Source organism: Pagrus major, chromosome 9 (assembly GCF_040436345.1).
Source record: "Pagrus major chromosome 9, Pma_NU_1.0".
Lineage (NCBI taxonomy): Eukaryota > Metazoa > Chordata > Actinopteri > Spariformes > Sparidae > Pagrus > Pagrus major.
In genome coordinates this window covers 22976704-22992333 of record NC_133223.1, presented here as the reverse complement: position 1 = coordinate 22992333, position 15630 = coordinate 22976704, and the positions used below count along the sequence as shown (strand labels likewise).

Sequence of the window (15630 nt, the reverse complement as noted above, 5' to 3'; positions counted from 1 at the left end):
TGGTCGGGTATGTGAGACCCCAAAGAAGTGACGGACAGAGAGAGGACTGGTACATCAGAGCCAAAGTCAGGGATCTTAAAATGAATTTACAGCAATTTATCAGCAATCACAAAAAACACCAATACCGATAATTGAAATAAAAAATGCTGAATATAGGCCCTGATAATCGGCCAGGCAATCTCTAGTAAGTTCAAGTAATTACCAGCACAGTCTTTACCACTGTGACTGTTTCTCAAGAGGACATTATCCCTGTTATGACATAAATTCTGCATTTTCTTCTTTAAATCATGTCTCCCGTCAAACTTGGATAATAACTCACTGGAAGCTCCTGTAAGTCTCCCACCTACCCACAACTCGACATACAGTACGTAACATTAAATCATACAGCCTGTCAGTTTTTTCCTGCTCCATTTGGGGATTTAGGGGCTTGCCTCCAGGGCACACAGCTGAATATGAGCATGACATACTCAGCTCAGGCTTGATTTTGACAATGCAAAACCATCGACTGAAAGCCAGACTAATGGTGGGTGAGCAACGTTTCTGCTTTAATTTTTTATTGCCGACTAAGGCGAGTTTTGTTACTGTTGAGTAAAATACTCCCACGCAACACAAAATGATTTTCTTGCTCAGACATCTCACACAAAAGTAATACAAACATATGGACTGTGTGACCTGTGTGTGGAGGAACCGCCATCATATCAGATGTGGACAACACTGACTGGCTATTATTGCATTTTTAATAAAGAGCTAACATCCAGCCAGCTCATGCGCTGGTCTAACAATAATGTGATCCTTTTTTATTCATGTGTCAGCGTCCATGACTCCCCACAGAGGCAAGAGCCGACTCTAATCTACCACTAAAAACCCACTGGTGTAGGTCAGCTGAGCTTCAGGGTGTTAAATACAGAAATGGGCTGTTAGAGTAAATTGGATTCGTCATTTGAAATGCAGCAGTTATGGCAGGAAAACACAACAGAGAACAAGCCGTACAACTCTGTCTGACCCAAAAAGATTGCTGAAATGTCAGCGGTAAGAACAGTTTTGCCCTTATGGAATTGCAAATGAAGAGATTCAGATGAAATTTTAAGATCTATAGTTGTCTTTCCACAGCTAATTTGATTAAATGTTGCCTTGTTTTAAGTCTAATGGGAGGAAGGGATTTAAATGCACCTGACAACAACAAAAATACATTAAACTGGGACAAATACTTGTGTAATCTATTGTAGTTTAACATAATGGTCTGTGGAGACAAAGCTGCAAGGGTTAGACAAACACCTCAACACTTTCCATCTGCAATAAACCACGACTGAAAGAGGTTACTTCCCCCACATTTTCTCACACTGTGCTTTACCATAACCTTTCAGCCTTTCAACAACCTACTGCCAGATCTGACATTATGTCTACTGGCGACAAAGCATCACGTTTTCGCTCTCCGTCATTACTCCGGGTGTCACGTGGCTCTTGTGTGGGAGCACAGCAGGGGTTAGACAAACCTTCATTTTCAAGAAGGAAAACAGAAATGAGAACGCAGATGATGTCTCTCTAGCTAAACAATTGCTGGCTCACGCTCTTATTTTCACCTTGCGAAACAACAAACATGAATCTCTGAGAAGAATAGAAGGGCCTTGAGTCATGGTGATTCAGCCATGCTATACCGTGACTAAATGGAAAAAACAAATGTGACATTTGCATTTTTGAATCCACATTTTTAGACTTATGTGATCAGGCAAAAGCAGATTTTACATGCACTGAGAGATGGGTTTATATATCCAGTGAGCAGTAACAAGCCATCTCCCTGCCCTATTTGGATGGACAATCATGCTCAATCATGGTGGGTACTGGAAAACTCAACAATCATATTTCCTTTATCCTTTTTCTAGGCGACAGGTGACAGTTTTCTCCATGTGGTGAAAACACAAGTGACAGCTTCCCTTCCTCAACTCTTCATCGAGCCACCTTTGAACAAGATGTACAAATAAGAGTTTTTCAGATAGTAAAAGGCTGCTGTTTTGATGGAAAGTAGAGGTGTAAGTCTAAAGCTTTACCACAGCTGAATACATTTTTATCCTAGTAATTTAAAGTTAATATGATCAATATATCCAGCAAAACTATGTACAGTTTCTATTTTATTGCACAATAAAATACAATACTAAATTCATTCAGTTTATTGGGTACACCTGGTTAAAGGCTGACTCCATTTGCGTTCTTTTCCAGGTTTTTAAAATGGAAACTCCCACTCAACTGTTCTCAAAAAGAGAGATGAAAACGTTAGCTTGGAAGATTCGAGCTTGGAGCTGGAAAATCATGCTACGTTTCATTTAAGAGCACACTATGCAGAATCTGTTGGTTACCATCTGAAAAAAAAAAAGTAATTCAAAGTAGCACCTCGTGATGAATAATGAAGAGAGGAAATGGCATTTGTTCGAACACAGCAGTGAAGCCGATAATTAAAACTTTATTTTCAGATTGTTTCATGGCGGCAACGTTCTCCAGCACAAAAACAACCCTGCGGGAAGGTGCCTATTTTTCTGTGGATTCAACTAAAGCAGACTCTTCATCCTGTCCACTGTGGCTTGCTCTCCGCTTAGTGTGTGCGCTTACTTCAGCCCCACAACTGGACAAACAGGCACACAGACCTGCAACTCTTAGTCATGAAGAGGAGAGGAACATTCAACGGGCTAGGGGCAACTTACTTCTTCTGAATTTTTATTTTTGGATACATAATGAACCGTACTGGGAGACTACAGAATGATATAAAAAGCCCTAAAAAAACAAAAATGATCAACCTGCCCTAACACTAATGCAGTCTCATACAACAGACCTGCACTAAATCCTAAATAATAAAAACACCTGTGACGTTGCTAGGTTTTCGATAGGTATTCGAAAATGTAGGGGTCAAATTTGTGATTTCTGACTAATTGTAGTTTAACTCGTGCTTGATGTTATGTGGTTATAATCATGCTTATATTCATGTATGGTAAAAATGTATCTGAAACTTAAACAAATAAAAAACAAATAAAAATCGGAAAACATTACAAAAATGTACAGGGATAACATCTCAAAGAGGAGTTATATAGAAAGGGAACCATGAATATACTTATATACTGATGAGAGAAGATGCAATTGGGGGGCTTCAAATCCTAATCTGGCCTAGGGCCCCAAAATGTGTAGCCCCAGCGCTGTCAGGAGCCCGACGGGAGAAACGCTCCGTGGTGCGTTGGGATTCTATAACTAAACTACGAGCTACGAGCAGGGTAAGCCTACAGCCCCATCACATCATCCTGATACACTTGTCTACAAAATATAGTCTCCTGAACCACAGAGCATCGTCACGAGAGAACACAAAGTCGATCACAGCTGAATATTCTTGACAGTTAGTTCCTTCACCAGATACCCAGTTTGTAGCTTTGATTGTTGGAATCTGTGTGTCAAGGATTGGTCTTTGTTGCACCAGAAAATATCTTGTCATGATGACTGAGATATGCACACAGTGCACAGATGGTGTCTCAGCGGCGAGCTTCCTTTTATAATTATTTCAATACGGGTTTGTTGTTCGCAATGTAGCATTATCACAATCACTGCTTGTCAGCATAACAATTCAAGAGCACCACAAATTAAAGTGTCCAGATTGATCACAAGACTGTTTCATTGGGGTGCATTAGGTGCAACTTAAAGGCAGGAAGAGGAGATGAAGCCATTCTCTCATCATCTTTTAAACAGGCACTATATGTTCAATATTTTCCTTCTAACATAGTTCATTGAGTTGAATAATACAGCTAATAATCTGTACAATGGATTAATACATCAGGGCTTTTTGCATTGATGAAATAATAAGAAACAATGCATTCTTACACTCTTGATGTGTTGTTGCCAGTGTGAATGTGAAGAACTGTATAAACATGAGAAGAGGAGTTGTTGGAAAAGAGCGCAGAGCTAATTTCCATGGATAACACACGCTGCAAAACAAATGTCAGGGTGGCAAGAAATTGAAACAGTACCTATGATACTTATAGTGTGAGAGAATGTTATTTTTTCCATGAAAGAGAGCAGAGCATCAGGAGAGAGCTGACAGCTTCAACCAGCTCTGACAACAAGTTTGCCCGAGAGGCTTGAGCTCTCCGACAGCAGGAACTCTGAAGCCTCCCATTGGATTAAAGAAGGGAGAACACAGCCTTAACTCCACTAAAAAAAACACCAAAACTGCTCTCCTTGACGTCTGCAGTGGAAGCAGTCCAACCGTAAAGCTTTGAGTGCTCAGCTACCGGTACAGCGAGAGGATCTGCTGAAAGCTGGAGATGAACGCCAACAATTCATACTGTAGGCCTGAGTCTTTGTGAATGAAGTCGGATATAGTCCTGAAAGCATGTGTTGTTAGTGTCGTCTGACTACAAAGTCGTGCTTTTCAAGAGGTACCCAGTCAAGAGATATTCCTCTTTAAACCCTCAGCAATTCATGAGCCACACTTTTGGAATGAACCTACAAAGCTAAGCCAGCCACACTCCTTCAATAAAACACCTACGACAGTCTGCCCAGGATCCAACAGGAAGCACAGTTCCAATGGTTTTGTACATGATGTTACTACAGAACAGGGATTTGAAATGATAACACATCAGGACAACAGCAGTTTTCCATTTCAAACAAACTGTACAAATATTACTAAATATCTGCTTCTTGTATTTAGCCTGATTCCAGACCTCTACATTGCAGTTCTTGTGAGGGGCTGGTCCCTGGTTTGAACAACAGCTGAGTATTCGTCAGCGGGCCTGAACAGTTGGTGACTCTATCAAGCTGTGTGATGGAGCCACATCTTAATTACAGAGTAGGGGTAGAGGCTGATATTCAGCATTTTTCCATTTACTGTTATTGGTGAGTTTTCTGTCAGATTGCTGATAAAATGATCTAATTTAAAAATGTGCTCTCCATCCTCTCACACACACTGTACCACCCACAACAATATCTGATTAGTAACACTTCACAATTAATAGCCTCCAATCACTGAATTATCTGAATATGCAGCTAGTAACTAAAGTTATCATATAAATGTAGTAGAGAGGAGGTATAAAGTAGCTGAAAATGGAACTTTACTCAAGTGAAGTACCTGAGAACTGTACTCAAGAGCAGTGCTTGCGTAAATTGTGCCTAGGTTTATTCAACACTGGTAAATCTAAATTTTGACAGAAAGAGTTTCATATTTACTGCAAATAAATATTGGTCCCAGATATTGGTTTTCAGTCTTCTTAATTTCTAACAATCAGTATTGGCCCTGAAAAAGCCATATCGGCCGACCCCTAGCATAGAGTTGTGTTCTTGAAATATTTTCCAGGTATTCAAAGTTTGGTTTCCATCCAAATGTACTGCAAATTACATACCCAAAAATCGGATTTTTTGGAAATCTTCCACGGAAAATGCTAATTATCGTGAGTGTCCATTCGCGATGTAAATATAAGGAGTTGCTATAACAAGAAGAAGAGTTGGTGGCGTTAACTGCGCAAGAGGTGACCTAGTTAGAAGAGCGCCAGTCAGTTTCAAATAGGTTCACAAAAATTTTATGTTTTGATCTGCTGTTTTTTTTTCAATCATCTGTTTTCACTGCACTGTTTATTTATTTTTATCAATTCTGAAATGTTTCCACCTCTGCAAAACAAAGAAACCTTTCTGCGATATTTGGCCTTTTTTAACGAGTCTGGTGTTCATACGCTGTATTTGTTACACGCAAATATGCAACATTTGCATATAAATAGGTTGTTGAAAATGGTCTGATATTCCCAAACATCTCAAGACTGAAACACAGGAGTCTGCTGGATGATGTAACAACGCTACTTGTTATGGCCATCGATTTTTAATTATCTCAACTTTCTGAGGAAGTTGAGTTTTCTCGTCAATTTTGCGGGATGGATGGATTTAAAATAATACAATACCCAAGAGCCTTGTTTGCCATTTGTATGGAGAAGATGCCAGTCAGAGCCTTAGCAATTTCACTGCAATACAAAAAAAAAAAACAGTGCCATTTGCCAAATTTATCCAGATTTGACCCAGAATCAGAAAGTTCATGTATTTAGGCTACAGACAGACACCTGTGTAATCTTTTAAAGGCGCTTAAAACTTTTTTTTATCTATTAATAATGAATAAAAAAAAATCAATACTTTGAGCAATTCAGTCTTACATAAAAACTTAATTTCCAGCCAGAGCTTGTGTTTTAGTGGTATGAAGTCATTAGCAGGGAAAATGTAATGTCACATCTGTTCATGCACTAATCAAAGTAGAGCAGTAAAAGAGTAGTTTGCTTACAGTACAGTGTTGTTTCACTTTGATCAGACCACACAGTCCTAGTGAAGCAGACTAGGAAGGTTTTGAGTGTTAAGCTCTAACACCTAAGGCACTGATCGCACCAAGACTTGTCGCTAAAGGCACAGCCTCTTGGGGTTGAGTGTGTGACCAAGCAATCAAATGTGATTAATGGAAAAAGCAGTGTTACTGTGGCCCTTGCACTGAAAAATTTCAAGTATTTTAACCTCTAAAAATCTCTAGAGAAACATGACACATGGTGCAACAAAGGAGCACACGCCAAGCGCGCCATACCATAGGAAAACAATGGTTTTGCTACCGAAACTTTTTGCTGGTGACACGTCTCCAGTGATGCGTCTCGGTTTGATCAGCCGCTAAGGCATAGACACTAACAAGGTAAATAACTATAAAATTACTGTATACTGTAGTAGCTGAGGCCACTACAGGTTTAGGTTGGGGTTTATTTCAGTGACTAGATTGGTTTCAAATAAAATTCTAGTATTGGCATCTTGTCTAGTCTAAAAATCTAAAATATCTAAAAGAAAAGTCATTGTTTGACAAGTTTGAGATGTCTAAAGCATCAACAGTGAACATCACATTTGATGTCAGGCAGAATAATATCTTGATAGTCAGTCTTTGACTTTAGAAAGATGAAGTTGAACATTTTTATAAAGATGTAGGGGTTAGAGGTTAAAACCTTTCAAAGCTATTCAAAATGAATGCAAACACTGTGCTTTTGAGTTATTTCAAAGGACTGAAGGACTGCAAAGTTTAAGTGAAAAGCTTTACAGAGGCAGCTGAAGGAAAAGTCATACTGCAACAGAGTAGTACATTACATCTGGCTGTCTGTTCTCGCCTGCACGCTTCTGTGGCAACTAAGCCTGTTGCTTAGCAACCTCTTAATCAATACCTGGTCCTCGCCGGAACAAAGCAGAACAACGAGAGAGGAAATAATGGAGGAACATTTAGCTAGCAGCCTTACAGTACAAAAGCCATGTCAGACACCATTCGTGTAGGTATCAATCACTGATGGTCACCATTAGCAACCTCTGCTATTGTTGGCTCATTGAATATTTGTATAAGAGCAGTGGAGGAATGAATTATACAGAGTCTGAAATGTTTGGATTATAAGGATTAGACACTGTGTGACTGGCTGGATTACTTATTTCCTAACAAATGGACATAGATGGAGTTGGTCCAGCCCAATTTGGCTGTTCAGTAGGGAAAAAATGCTTCTGCTTTGTTTGGTCACAAAACAATTCAAGTCCAAGTTTTTTTTTTTTAATTGTTTTTATATTGATAGTGTGCTATTTTAACAGACTTTCACTGCCATTATGAATGTAGTTAACTCAAAAGCAATACAACAAACCAGTTAACATTTCATCAGAGAAACAATATTTTTAGGGTATATATATCCCTATAAAAGATATGCAAGTGCTTTCCAAGAAACATGGGCCCAACTGGACAGATAGTGACGTTGTAATAAAGGCCCAAAAAAATGCAATTTTAGAGAAGATATGTCCCTCACTGTATGTCTGAATGTGCTCTACATAAAGCACCTTGGACCATAAACGTCTCCAAAGACAGGTTTTTGTTTTGTTTTGAAAAAAAAGATCCCAATTGGCCTTATGGTGGTTTGATTTCATTACATAAGTTATCTTCTCAACTCAAAACTAAAATGACATCTGGAAATTCAGGGTGTATCTTCAAAAATCATTTAGTTCTTCATTATTCTGCAAAAATCCAAAGCAGAGAAGTAGAGAATGTGTTTATTTGCCCATTATGTGGTCGTGGTACTGCAGTAGAATAGTAGCAATAAGAATGTAATAACAGCAGAACTATTTATTACTTATATCTACCACAGTGTTATTTTACTAACACTGTAGTATTTATATGTAAGACTCTGTATGTAAAAAAGGAGCAAATAGTGGTTATATATTTAACATTTAACTGTTAACATTGATTCCTACATTGATTATTAAAATAAATCTAAAATATATATGGGATAACATCGCTTTTCAGTATATTTGGTGATAAAGCAATTACATAATCATCTATTCCAACAGATTTCTCACTTATAAATCCAATTCTTTTAAAAGCTCTGCTCTGTCCGAGGTGTCAAGAACCAGTGAAAATCTGAGTAGGTGTGAGGCGAAAGTGTGAAAGTGCAAGTGCAGATCAAACCGATGCAAGTGTGTGTGTGCACGTACAGTGGTGTTGGGAGGCTGCTCTGTGTGTGTGCGTGTGTGTTTGTATAAAAGAGCGAGACTGTGGGAAAGTGAGTGGGAGACCGGTGTCATACAATACACCTTCATGTGGGCGAGTGGGGGTGGAGCTCAGCGTCGGTCAGGTAAATAGAGACTACACCACCACATCTCAGAGGACATTATCCTACTTCTTGTTTCCAGTGCACTTTCACAGTCCAGCGGGCCATCTGGAGCACTGTCAGCTTTAAGAAAAAGAACAGGAGGTTTTTTTTTTTTTTACGCCTCCTGAATGCCATGTTTCCATGTTCTCAAATACAAGAATATTATACAGGTGATGCTCTCTGACAGTAAGAATTTATTTCTCACCCTTTATAAACATAATTTTGGCACGATTTATCAGTGCAGTGGCTTTTGAAGTGTAGCTGTTTTTTGCAGGTAAAAAAACCTGAGGGTAATTGAAAAAAATAACTTGAAAAAGAGAGGCAGAAAAATCCATTATCACATGTAGGAGGTATTAATGCACATGCAAGTGTGGGTGAAGCTAAAGAGCACGAGGGCGGTGATAGAATAAACTTGTGGCTGTAGATGCACCTTGATGAAGAGAATGCTTCGTTTCAATTTGCATTACTTACTGAGGCACAGTTTGCTGACAAAGACACGAAATGTAGCTGATGAGAAATCATCTGTTGTCCTGGCACTGACATACAGAAATTCAAAACTCGAATTTCCTTTTCGTTTTGGCTGCAGTTATACACTCAGTTGCCAGTTTTTTTAGGTAAGCCTGGCTAACATTAATTCCGTTAAATACAACAGTCCTGCAAGGATGCTACATTAATGAAGGTTATAGTGTTCAGTTTTTGTTTAAACTGTTTTCTAGCAGTACTGATTCGACTGTATGGCCATTTTGGAGGGTGTAGTTTGTGTTGCTGTTGGACTATGTTCCATTAAACTGACATAAATGTAATTTTTACATCAAAAATGGCCTGTAAATGCAATTTACTAAACACAGGATGACCTGCTAAATGTAGACGATTAACCCCTTTCCCACTGCTCATAGACAGTTTTGGCTTTGTTTGTTTTGTTTTTTTGTCATCACGAACACTTGTTTTTAAAAAGTCCTAATCAGTAAAATGTTAAATTAGACACATCGTTTTTTCTGGAGCCGATGATGGAAGTAGCTAAGGAGTGAGACATCTAGCTTCTTTCTCATCTCTGTCGTGAGTTGCACATGCACAGCACTGATCAGGCAGCTGGCAAGGATTGGGCATGACTAAATGAATGTCAAGCTCTGACTGAACAGATGTGTGTGGAAAAGTATTAACCAGCCAGCGTCCTTTACTTCAACAAATATCATTGCATCAAGCCTGAAAAGGGGTGAAAATTAGCGTGCACACCCAGGTGTAGTGTTTTCATCACAGCCAATCAGAGATGGAGCCGATAAACCCCATTGACCACTGCAGAGTCACTGACGTTGAAGTGAACGTCGATTGTACCCTTTCAGATTAAAGACAGATGCGAGTGGATGTTTTGTTCAGTTTGATAGGGGTTTAAGCTGTTCTGTTATTTAGCCTAACCTGATTAATATAAAAAGGATGGACAGAATATCCTGTCAAACATATACAAAATAATCAAAATGGCAACACATGTAAAACTAAACAAATTTTGTTAGTTTTGTTCCAGTCACATTGTCGTCACCGTCTCATTGATTGGTCGGCAAACGTAGAGAAAGCGCATCTTATCTAATGCTAGACTGTCAAAGGCAGACAGCGAGAGAGGAGAAGGGAAGATTTATTATAATCATATATATTTAAAATGACTCTTTTTACTCTCCTGAAGTGTCATTAGTAAATCTACTTCACAACTATTTCTTTACTCCAATTCAATTTTCATTCCTACACAGTTCAACACAAGGTTCATTCAGCATTTTTAAAAAGGACTGCATTATATTCTCTGATTCAAAATGCTGGAGGATATTTTTATCCATTATGGGCGAGTAAAGCTGTGCACGAACTGGGAACTGATTTGTTTCTGTGGGCTGGGAAAAAAATAACTGAAAAGAGAGGTTGAAGGTTCACTTTTAAATAGTTTTGTCTATTTGTTTTAATTTCAGTACATCCACAGTAAAAGTAGTTCAGAAACTCAACCTTAGCGAATGTCATTATTGTGATGTTTCTCTTGCTACGTGCTCTGCTGCGAACAGAGATAATCTAGTTCATGTGTCCTAGGTTTGCCTGTACCTTGTTGTACCCTCTGCTCAGCTGCTTAATTGGGAAATTATTCTGATGATTTCCTGTTTCTCATAATTCTAATCAACGAGGTAGCTGATTCACAATGATTTCCCATTGCTCCTTGTACAATACTCTCATTTGTAGAAGTAGGCCAAAGTTCACACACCACACCAATCAAGGATTCCCTACTGGATTGAAACCTATTCACACACTGGGCTGACTTTGTGATCCTCTTCAACACCAGGCAACGAGCATCCTAGACAAGACCCTGCTTGCATCATAGAGAATAAAAAGTGAAAACACAATGATTATTGTATGAAATGGACTCTAGATTCGCTAAAGATCTGAACCGCCAAAGTTGTCCGAAGATGCACTTAAATACAACAAAATGCCTGCAATCAACATTTACTTCAGACATGACTTCAGACTTTGAAATAAATTAATTTTAACAAATGACTGCACTGGCATCTGAACCTTGTAAACCACATCAGCCAGATCGATATTTAAAACACTTGAGGCAGAAAAACAGCTCATTATCCTGAGCAAAAAAAAATCTATTGTCACTGTCATCCACATGCACCATTTCTAGCACAGAACTCAAAGCATATTTCAGACGAACTGAGCAGTTTAGATTTGTCTATTTAACCACTTTGGTTTCAGATCCAAGATGTACATTTTATCTTTATGAATTACTCTGAGCTCTCGGCTGTATAAAGCTCTACTCTATATACACACACCATCCTGTCACTCTTGCTCCATTTAGTTTTTCACTTTCCACTTTGGATAGAGTTTTGGTAACTTGCCACCCAGTTTAAATTTGTGCATCAAACTAATTTGGCCATGATTTGGGTCTGCTCCGACATGCTTATGTTTTTATACCAAAAACACCCAATTACACACACCCTTAGCAGTGACTGAAAATACTAAGAGAAGCTGTTATTTCAGTGTTACTGAGCACCGGCACCCTGGGAGGAACAGAAGTGCTTTTGACATTTTACTGATTCAAAAATTGTGCACACCTTTACCGTTGCACTTAATTAAAGTTTTGGCTGAATTAGAAGAACTTTTTTTCTCATCTTGTTTCATTAATACATTTTCACTGACAGCTAACAATGATTTAAAATTTTCTCTAATTACTCTTTCTATTGTCTCAAAAGAATATCAGGTACGTCATTATGACATGCATTTATAGGTACTATACGAGAAAGTTACAGTCAAACTATGAACACCAGTTCATAGACACCCGACCATACAGTTACAGCTATTTTTAATCTCTGGGTCTGATGCAAATCCCTGCAAATCCCTCTGGCTTATGTATATGTATGACACATCATGCCTGGCAGCAGTCGTCCTCCAGAACCCACTAAGAATATCCTCATTAATTTTACAGTGCAATCAGTGTAGGATCCATCAACACCAGCCATTTATTAAAGCAAGAAAACTACAAGAACTAGGGACGATTAAGTCTGTAATGTCATGCGACACTATCATGAGTGAGTGCTGGTTTTCTCTTTTAGTTGTCAACGTAACAGCTCCAGGATTTGTTCCTTAATCAAGCTTAATCAAAACATTTTGTCAGCAGTTAACAAAACATTCTTTATGAGACATTTTAAAGCTTTTTGTCGGTTTAAGCAAAACACAAGACCACTGTATTTTCTAAGGCACAGCTAATACGTTATATTAAAATGTGAAGAGAAATACCCAAATTCTAAACTCTGTCTCGAATCTAAAATGCCTTTTTTAAATTTTGGCCCATCTCTTTTCTCTCTCTCACTTCTCTCTTTTCAGTCTTTAAAATCCAGTTTCAGACATTTGTGTAAAGCCTCATTTTCCGCTGAGCTTCTAAACCCTACAGCATGAGTCTTAGATTGTATCTGTCTGGAATGTAGACTTTTGTTTAGCTCACAAACCACACTTCCCCGTGGTCCGTCAAATGACTCACATACACTGCCAGATCTATTTCAGTTTGAACCCTTTAGCCACTATCAAACGTGTTTCAGATGAAGTTACTCAGAAAATAATAAAGAAACAGAGCGACAAGCATCTGAGTTGGAGACTGACCTGTGTCACCCTGGCTGAAGACAGCCATGGTCTGTCCACCCACTGTGTGCATAGTGAAGGGATGATCCCTTGGGACCTGCAGTGATGCATCCTTCTCCCCCACGGCACCCAGGGCAGTCAGCTCCTCACTCAGGCTGAAACTTACCTGAGAAACACAGCTGAGTCAAGGCCCTGCTGACTAGTCATATTAACAGCCAATTGTCTGATTCATCAGACAGGGTCAAACATATGTTAAAATGTATCGATTGCAGTGAGGAAGTTGAGTCAGTACAGCAGCAAATAGTGATGGGATACCAGAAGGAATAAGAAAACAAGAGAAGAAAGGAAGAGGAAAAATATGGCAAATAAGCCGCAAAATAGGCAATATGAGAATGATCATTTCTGCATCACAATTTTCATTGTAAAAAAATAATAATCCTGACGATGTGACATTTGTTTGAGTCTGTCCTAAACAAACATGTTTTCTTACATCTGGAGATTTGTAGGCCAGGACATCTCTTCAGCACTAAAGTACTTCATTATAATGCTGTTTGTCACACATTTTGCTTTTATCAGCTTCTTCTGATTTGGATATTGCACTTTGCCATATTGCAATTTTGATTACATTGCAATTAATTGTGCAGCACTAATTAAAAACAAACGTGTCTGTCATGTAACGCCTAGACAAGTTGTACTACAGGTTTAGGGTACAATAGGGATGGGACGATAAAAGATTTTATCGCAGATTGCAATAAAAACACTCACAATAAGTTGATCATGGTGACTTTTCATTATTGGGATAACAGTGAATCTAGATAAGCATGAATATCCTAATCCTTTATATGAATGACTGGAAAAAGCCTAGCTCGCTGACATACAGTCCTATACTCGTTTTCTGATCTATTTTGAATTTCCTAAGCTTGCCACTGTGGCTGAAGGCATAGCTTACACATTATATCCCTATATTACATTAAAATGTGTAGAAATACTACAGATTCCTAACGAAAGAATGACCATGACCATCATTTATTTATTCCTTAATTGTGCAAGATCTTATGATTTGTGAAGACTTATTTAAGATTGATTGATTGTTTTGTTTACAATAAATGTGTGCTATCTATGATGTCATAAAAATATTTGTTTCCTAACAAAACGTCGGGTTGAAAGGAGCTCTGTGGGAATTTTAAGTAAAGTAAAGTAAACCCAGGTCCTTCACAAAGGAAATCCACAGTCCAGCAGCATAAAACAACTTAAATTGTCCACAGGCTCGTACAGGCAAGAGACACATACGAGGAAGGTCTCATTTTTCAAGTCATGTTACAATCTGCTCACATTACAGCCAATAAAAAAACTGATTAATACATGTAAATTCCTACAACTTGTTACATAGAGCCCCTTTAAAATGATTTCAGCATGTTTTACTGCAATTGGAGTTTTTAATTTGAGTTTTTAAGGATAATACTGCTAATTGCAGTAATGTTGGACGGGATAATCGTGACATGAAATTTTGCCTACTGTACAAGCTGTCTTACCTCTGTTTTGCCTTGCTTCCTGTCAGGTGGATGAGAACAATAATGATAATCAGGACAGGATTTAAACATACACACACACACACATATTTTAAAGCCTTATAAATGAAGATGTTAATAACATACTTTGCAATGCTTATCTTTCCAACTTCTCCTTTTTCTGTGGCCTTGGCCCATTGCTGAGATAAATACTTGGGAACCTGGCGACGAAAGATGGCACTTACATTATTAAGAGGGCCACTAAAGTTTATACACACACATACTAACTTAGCATGTTACTCCACCAGAGCTTTAAGGATGAACTTTGATCAGATAGTACATTTTCACATTGATAAGTCATTTTACTAGCTAACGTTAGCTGAACCGATAAAGCTCGCTAGCTTAATTAGCCAGTTACTTCCGGTGTCATTGAATGTTACAAAAAAATACTTATTTGCTCATTAATCATCATTTAACAGTTTTTTAAAAGCAACATACTTTAAAATTGAAATAAAAGTGCAATCTCTAGTGACGTATCATGACCGGAAGACACCTGTGACAGCCGCTGGGTTGATTTACCTGCTGTTAGCACGTAAAACAAATGTGTGATTTGATAATTTAAGACTCTTTCCGTGGACAAACCTTAACAAGCCACACGCCTTGACTTTGTTTGACTCCAGTTAGATTAATCTCCGCTTTATCTGACATACTGCGACCTGAATATTGTCAGAGTGCCGAAACTTTGTTTATAAACTCACAAAAAGCGAGTTAACGACTCAATTTAGTCCAATTTCCGGTTAGCAGACAGACTACAAAATAAAACGTCCGGTTAGTTCTGTCAAAATAAAACTCCGGACGACACAGTAGCAGACGTCTGTTCAATGTTCATTATTGATGTCCAAGTGACATCCAGGTTTCAAAATGAAAGATATCACCATATAATTTTAGACATATTTTCAACTTCAGCAACAGATGTCTAAAGAACTTAATGTTGTTCAAAATTAAAGTTTTTATGATGGCTACTCCATCCAGCAAAAACCATAGGGTACATTTGAACTGTGGCCTTCAGTAGCCTGCATGAAGAATGAACTTCATCTGGTGAGCTGATGACACTTGGACATCAATAATGAACATCGAAAAGACGTCTAAAAAAGAGGTTAAAAAAACTTTAACTCTGGCTCTCCAGTGGAAGTCTTTTCATCGTCGGCAAAGACGTTGAATTGACGTCTTTTGGATGTGTTTTTGCTCTGTGGGTAGTTACAAGTTAATTTGCAGATTACGTGCTACATCAGAGCCAAAGTAGAACATTTTACATTTATTTATTTTATGGGCAATCAGATTTGAAAAACAAAAAACAAAAA

At 38.3% G+C, this 15630-nt stretch overlaps 1 protein-coding gene across 1 annotated transcript in view; it reads right to left on the bottom strand.

Annotated features, from left to right (window-relative positions):
- Positions 1 to 15058, bottom strand: part of LOC141002627 (general transcription factor IIF subunit 2-like) — a 44747-nt gene extending 29689 nt beyond the window's left edge. The window contains exons 1-4 of the mRNA XM_073473991.1: positions 14912 to 15058; positions 14417 to 14490; positions 14294 to 14312; positions 12783 to 12927 (exon numbers count right to left, since the gene is read on the bottom strand). Of these exons, the coding sequence (XP_073330092.1) occupies positions 12783 to 12927; positions 14294 to 14312; positions 14417 to 14490; positions 14912 to 14977 (304 nt within the window). The 5' untranslated portion in view covers positions 14978 to 15058. The remainder of the gene's footprint in view (positions 1 to 12782; positions 12928 to 14293; positions 14313 to 14416; positions 14491 to 14911) is intronic.
- Between the last annotated feature and the right edge of the window lie 572 nt (positions 15059 to 15630).